Source organism: Papilio polytes, unplaced genomic scaffold, assembly GCF_000836215.1.
Source record: "Papilio polytes unplaced genomic scaffold, Ppol_1.0 DF823399.1, whole genome shotgun sequence".
NCBI classification, from domain to species: Eukaryota; Metazoa; Arthropoda; class Insecta; order Lepidoptera; family Papilionidae; genus Papilio; species Papilio polytes.
This window is the reverse complement of record NW_013525805.1, coordinates 3,037,138-3,044,578: the sequence shown is the minus strand read 5'-3', so window position 1 is coordinate 3,044,578 and position 7,441 is coordinate 3,037,138. Positions and strand designations below refer to the sequence as shown.

Genomic DNA, 7,441 nt, shown 5'->3' with positions numbered 1-7,441 from the left:
TGCCAATTTAAAATAACGCAATCGTAGAATAGATTTGAAAGAGAACTTTCGTTTAAATCTCACGACGAGTTAAAATTTTAGTGAAAAAATGTATTTAAAATGTTGCAAATTATAGTCAAGTTTTGTATTTTTATGCGTCGATAGAATCATAGATTAAAAAAGTGTAGATAAGTCACTTTTAACTATTTATGTAGTTAATTTTGTTTGTTTTATTAAAATGTCTAAAGAGGTTACCGGTGATAAACCATTTGATTTGGACGTGGTTTTAAAACAACTAGGACCGTTTGGTAAATACAATATTGTGAATTATGCATTGTTATTATTTCCAATCTATTTGGCGGGAATGTACGCATCGATTTATGTGTTTGAAGCTTCTGATATAGATTATAGGTAAGTATTATATTATTTACTAGCTGTTGCTTGAGACTTCGCCTCCGTGAAATTAAAAAAAAACATGTCCTATGTTACTCACTGACAACTTAGCTTTTTAAAGGTGAAAGATTTTTTGAAATCGGCCAAGTAGTTTTTGAGTTATATCAAATAAAATAAAAATGCAAAATATTTCCTCTTTATAGTATTAGTATAGATATACGAGTAGTATTAACATTATTTACGTACATCTTTAACAAAACTATTTAACTACGTCTTTGACTTCAAAAATGAATAAAAATGGGATCCACCTGCAAGCACTACCTTTCGCATAAAAGAAGAATTATCAAAATCGGTCAACTAGCGGCGGAGTTTTGCCGTAACACACATAAAAAAACATACAGACGAATTGAGTACCTCCTTCTTTTGGGAAGTAGGTCAAAAACACATTTTTAATATCGCGGATTAAACACGTCCACCATAAACCTTTGTGCACTATCATGTTTTACGATTAGTACTATATTTCCATACAAATTAACCTAAAATGTAGTAGCATAAAAATAAATACAAAGTTACGTAATTGAAATCCAGATGGCGCTGGCGCAGTGCTAAATAGTTAATGTATTATTAATTATTTCACCGCCAGGAAATCCTTGAAGCAATATTCACTTAGTCTCGAATGCATTACAGCTATATATCAAAAGTAAAATGTTATTTTGAACTCTAAGCCAAAGGAGTAAAGTTCACAAGTCGACGGATGATATAGACGCGTCTACCGGGGGTAGCTCTGCCACCCTCTAAGCGCCTATTATCATACATTTGCATTCCCTTGTAAGCTTTCCGTTTCTATTTACTCTCAGTATCGAAGCTAATACGTACGAGCTTTAACCTTAGAATATTATTTGCTGCACTGTACTGTATAATGCTCGGTTACCTTCAGTCCAGTGATCGAAGCTGAAATGGTTCTAGTGTACTTTATTTTTGCCAGTTGTATTCAAAGGTTCCATCTCTGCATTGGAGTGTTTTTTTGATCTTATAAATTACGTATTGGATTTGTGTTCAATGTCGATCAAACATTATTTCTAAATTATTATCTTAGGATTTAATCTTGTTACTTTTGAATGTAGATGGCTACAAAGGTATAGGAAGACCAAAGAAAGTATGGATGGATTGTGTGAAAGAGGATATGCTTAAGAAAGGAGTGGATTCAGATATGACGGCTGATAGCGATGTATGGAAGAGTAGGACATACTGTGCCTCCGTAAGGGATAAGGGCAAGTGGATGAAGACTTTTAACAAAGTTTTTTTACTCTTCCATTGTCTATTCTCGTTCTCTCATTTACCTTTTTTTGACTAATTTGACTCAGCACTCGACTTGGCATAAGTCACAGTGGAAAAACTACTTAAGGCTCTATGAAATAGTTATGTTAAGAAAAGAAAGTATAGAAATGTTAAGATCATGTCATTCGCATTGAAAACTGATATAATCCAATATAAGTTCGAAATTTTCGCTATCAATCGAGATAATTTTATCTAGAGATTATATTACCATATGGTTATATCGGAAAACAATAAAAGGAAAGCTAAAATCCTATCTGAAACAATAGCTTCTGCCTTTTGTCTCGCGGCGTTTATCCATAAACTAAATATGGAATTTGAATGCAATTGTATGCTAGCTCCGAGGCTCTGCGATATTAAAGTGTTGAAAGCCATAAACGATGACAATCGGTACATTGGTATCTAAATGGTCGTGTTTGCCGACTTTCATATCCAATATTTGCATTAACAGTTAGATTAGACAGATAGTTAGATCTTTTGTTACTATTATCACGCGTTTATTTACATCTTTGGCTATGTTCGTATAGAAATACTTATGGCCGGTTTCCCAGCTACTTTTAACCATTTGTTAGTGTTTTTGTTTCCATAACTTCATGAAATGATGATGATGATGAATTAGGCAATGATGAAATAAATAGAAACTTCAGAAACCCAGCATTAATTATTGAATTTTCTAACAAACTTTACAGAAAAAGGTAGCGACTTCTGTGATTTTATGCTAAAGAAGTCTTTTGGTTGATTCGCTTTTAGATAGTAATTTGTTTGTTGCAGATGCGAAATCAGTCAATGCGAAGGTATCAACGAAAGCCTTTGGATAGATTACGCGATACCTTATGAAAAATATGAGTTATCAAAATGCAAACGGTATCAATATCTGGGAAACAATAGTAATACATGCAGTGAACGGGACTTCAACAGAACTGTTTTAGAACAATGTGAAAAATATGTTTACAGTGATGAAGATTCGGCAGTCAAGGATGTAAGTCTTAGAAGGAAATATAGACATTCCAATATAGAGACACACTTAGAAGTGAAAAGTAATACTCAAATTTAACTCATTAACATCATCATCACCAGCTCACTATATGTCCCCGCCGAGGGGCTCAGAGCCTACCTTAAGTTAGAGGCCAACCTCACTGGCCAAGTGCGGGTTGGTTGACTTCACACATATCTTTGAATTTCTTCGCCGATATTTGCAGGTTGCATCACGATGTTTTTTTGGGGAAAGTCGGATAGATTATGTACATATGGAAATTTGTAAAATCGAAAATCATATAAGTACATGGCGAGATTCGCACCCAAGACCTGAGCCTCCAAGTCAAGTCCTTAAATTTACCTGCATCAAACATAATGGTGTAAAGTTTAAGTGGATTTAACCATGAGTTTGATAATGATTGTTATCGATAACATTGCAGTCACAGATACAAGGCTCGTGGAGATATGATATCTCGTTAAAATGCATAGCAACTATAAAATTATTCCGTATTCTCATTGGACTTCTATCTATGTCCTTAACTCAAATTCTCATTATATGTCCCCACTGAGTAAGGCGTGACTAGGCTATAGTCAACCACACTGGCCCAGTACAGGTTGGTTGACTTCACACATATCTTTGAATTTCTTTGCCCATATGTGCCGGTTTCATCACGAAGTTTTCTTTCTCCGTCTATAACTGCTATCATTTAATTTTCTAAGAGTCTATTCCTTTTAGATGTCCAACTCTCCTTTTGGATGTTAAATGAAGTGGTCGGCTATTTTAAAATATGGTCTTAAGATGAACTGATTTCAGTTTTTTTTCTGTTAGTTTCATTGGATGACCGGAATACTTCATGTTTTAAGTTTTTGAAGTCCGCTTGAAAACTAGAAAATTTATTATTAGCTGTGACAGCAAAAGACACTTTAATTTTTTTTGCAGTTCAACCTAGGATGCCAAAATTGGAAGAGAACGTTAATTGGCACTATACATAATTCCGGTCTATTCGTTTCTTTGCCACTTACTGGAATGATCTCTGATAGATTTGGAAGAAAAATTGCTTTACCAATAGCGTCGTTGATGAATGGTATATTTGGTATTACCAGATCATTCTCTACTAATTACTATATGATGGTTGCTATGGAATTTCTAGAAGCTTCTTTAGGCGCCGGAGCGTATAGTACAGCTTTTGTTTTAGGTAAGTTAGATATGAATTTAACGAGACACTTTATAATCAATATTCAATTTTCTTTTCGAGTCACCTTATTAAATTACATTTGCTATGACTTATTACTTCGAAGAAATAAATCGGAGGTTTTTCTTTAAAAATTTTGTTATTCTAAAAAAAATCCCTTAGTAAGTATTTTTCTTTGTAGTTTTAATAACTGTTTTTTCAATATATCTGTTTGGTTTCTATAATTTATATACTGTAAGTGATTATTTACATAGAAAGAATATTTTCAGAGATTTGAATCGAATTCTTAGAAACGTAATTTTCAATATAACTGTAATTTTCGCAGAGACAATTTAAATTTTAATTAATTAATGAAATTAAATTACTTTTAGCAATGGAAATCGTCGGACCTAAAGGGCGGGTATTTGGAAATACCCTAATAAACGTTTTATACGTTTTCGGTTCAATGTCTCTCGCTGGTCTTTCCTGGTGGCTTCAAAGCTGGAGGAAACTACTTCGGGTCTTATACTTTCCAGCACTCTTAGTATTCTCCTACCTTTGGTTTCTGAATGAAAGTGCCAGATGGCTGCTTAGTAAAGGTCGACATGACGAAGCAGTTGAAATACTAAAGAAAGCAAGCAAAATGAACAATGTTGATATTTCTGATGAAGTTATATCATCAATATATAAAGTGGGCAAAGAAGATACAAAGAACAAAGAAATAATAGCAGACAATGGAGGAACAACGAAATCCACTTTTCTGGAAGCGTTGAAATCGAGCATTATAAGAAAGAGAGTAGCAGTATGTTCCTTTTTGTGGATTACTTGCACTTTTGTGTATTACGGACTATCTATAAACTCAGTATCACTAGCTGGTAACAAATATGTGAACTTCATGTTGGTAGCATTTGTTGAGATTCCAGCAAACTTTGTGTGTTTGTTTGTGTTAGAGAGATATGGTAGGAAGCGGACATTGATATCGACTTATCTGTTGAGTGCTTGCTTCTGCGTTAGTCTTTATTTGATTCGTAAAGGTTAGTATATTTTGTAATACAAAGAAATTAAAAACTAGTTCGACTTAAATTCATGCAAAAACAATCTTTTATAGTTTATTATTGTCAAGGCAACTGCAGTTCCTGAAATGAGTTATCGTTTGATTGCGCTAGTCTTTTACTGCCTTGTCGTTTAAAAATATTTGTAGAAACAGTAATCTTTTCTCCCACAGATCAGAAGTGGTTATCTCTTGTAATCTACTTGTCTGGGAAGTTCTCAATCACGATAGCGTACAGCTCTGTTTACATCTACGTGTCGGAGGTATTTCCCACGAACGCGCGGCAGTCTCTACTGGCAGTCTGCTCAGCGCTGGGTCGCGTCGGCTCCACACTGGCGCCCCTCACACCATTATTGGTAAGACTGTTTATTAGATTATTGTTGCCTCCAACTATTAGTGTTTTTTCTCTCATTGCTCTGTTTGTAGGAATTTCCGTACCAAACGTCCTAAGTTGATAACGTCAGTCAGTAATTAAATCCCTTTCGAAATTTAATGGTTTCAGTGACCTTTCCCTGATGCTAGATTTTTCTTTAGCTCATGAACCTTTAATTTTACAACTCGCCGTGGTATTCATTCTCGAACCTTCCGTTAAACCTTAGGGGACCTTGGATCATTTTAAGAATCACTTGTCTACTCTGACATGTTCTTTATATTTTTTTCCAGGCGTTGTATTACGATAACCTGCCAGCGATATTCTTTGCCAGTATAACTCTAGTTGCCAGTGCGCTCGTGTTCACTCTGCCAGAGACAATCAACGTACCTCTGCCTGATACCATCGAAGAGGCGGAAAGCCAATCAAAGAAAAATAAAAATAACGAGTAGCATTAGATTTACTTTATTGTATTTTATATCATACTGCCATATACTGTCATATGTCTGAAACATTAAAATGCTTACTCAGGGACCCTTATCGGAAATAAAACAAGGGGCTGTTTAAATATCGTTTAATGATTCTATGCAATATTTATTATGTCATTTGAATTTTGAAACTACTCGTATTTTTTTAAATCAGTAGATTATTGTTAATTTACTAATATATCCTTTAGCCATTCCAATTAAGCTCTAGGCTTGTGCTAGGATATGGTTTACGACAATAGTCGAATGGCGGGATTCGAACCCTCGACCGCAAGATCGGTAGTCCGTACCCCAAACCATTAGGCTATTGGCGCTTTGTTTTAATTGTAACGCTATTTAAGGTTTTAATAAAAATCTGTTTATACTTGAATTAATTTTCTTTTTCTGTAATTCCCTTTGAGAGTGTTATTAAAAAGTTCAAATATTTTGTAACCTAAAAGGCGTAAAGGAAAGAAACTGCGCTGTACCGCAATGGAGGTAATTATTTAACTTTAAAATGTTTCTTTGAAAGTTTAATAGACGCTTGGAAATTTACAACAGCGACGTGTCGTTGAAAAATTTTTAGTTAGAAAGTATAAAGAAATGTTAACACTAAGTAACTTATAGTCAAATTTGTTACGTAAAATACTCACGCCGGTAACTTAGAGAGGTAGACAAGTAAGTTTAGAGCTATTCTGTCATAATTTCCCTTCTACATTTGTACATCTATATATATATTCGCATTAAGAAGTCGTAAGAACAATGTAAGTTTTTTTGAGATAACATTTAATCTAAATTACTAGACTTTGTTATTTGTGCATATTTACGAGTAAATTACATGGTCGTCAGATTGTAATTTAGACTTGGTTTAGGTGAGGGGATGTTACTGCATGAAGTAGATTATCTATCTATTTTACATTTTATGGAGGAGATTGCTGCCCACTTATATCACAAAGTTTAAGATATCCGAAACTAAACTATCGCACAACTGTTTAGTCTTGATTTGATTCCTATGAGCTTATATGGAGGTGCGCACACTACTCGATTTTTAGTTGTGTAACTAAACAGTTGAATTAGCTGCGAAACAATGGACAGACGCACAACAGTTGTGCAATTGTTTTTTCAAAGGTGTACGCACGCTCTAACTGCAAGATATGAAACATGTTATCTTAATAACAGACACTATTAAAATTCTTAAATGCCTTACATTGACCTTACATCTGATTGAACTAAGATTTTTTTTTAAATTATTTTATCCCTATTACGAAGATCTATTTAACAAGCATCTTATTTACATTCTATTCAATAATTACTTCGAGGAAACCTATAGAAATATCAGAGGGCTTCATTTACTTTGCATAGCCTTATTTAGCTTAGGTTTCAAGTTAATTCTGATTTATACTTGTTACGTTCCGCCTCGTTACTTGAGATCAATTGAATTGACTAACGAGCGATCAATATTTTCTTGAAATGTCGATCTAAAAGTCCTATTAAGCCCTTTGTACACAAGGAAATGTTAATCTTCAAAACTAATATCCTACTATCGTACATATATAACATTTATTTGTCAAAGCGATCGTCTACTCGATTACTATAGGCACTGCCATCTTAAAATCATCTTGATAAATAATAGTTGGCGACGCAAGAATAAAATGTCCTGTACGAGCCTCTATGATATCGCTTAGCGATTTTATTCGCATTG

At 34.1% G+C, this 7,441-nt stretch overlaps 1 protein-coding gene across 1 annotated transcript; it reads left to right on the top strand.

Annotated features, from left to right (window-relative positions):
- Positions 1–217: 217 nt before the first annotated feature.
- On the top strand, positions 218–5,892 carry LOC106104739 (organic cation transporter protein-like). Its single transcript, XM_013284870.1, has 6 exons — positions 218–390; positions 2,479–2,686; positions 3,623–3,878; positions 4,247–4,888; positions 5,080–5,261; positions 5,569–5,892. Exons 1-6 carry the CDS (start codon positions 218–220, stop codon positions 5,725–5,727), a joined length of 1,620 nt encoding a protein of 539 aa, XP_013140324.1. The 3' UTR covers positions 5,728–5,892.
- Positions 5,893–7,441: the final 1,549 nt, after the last annotated feature.

Excerpts from the sequence above, each read along its gene's own strand:
- LOC106104739 (XM_013284870.1), top strand. The coding sequence starts at position 218 with ATGTCTAAAGAGGTTACCGGTGATAAACCATTTGATTTGGACGTGGTT. Across the intron at positions 4,889-5,079 it reads TCTTTATTTGATTCGTAAAG|ATCAGAAGTGGTTATCTCTT; the intron begins GTTAGTATATTT and ends TTTCTCCCACAG. Across the intron at positions 5,262-5,568 it reads CGCCCCTCACACCATTATTG|GCGTTGTATTACGATAACCT; the intron begins GTAAGACTGTTT and ends ATTTTTTTCCAG.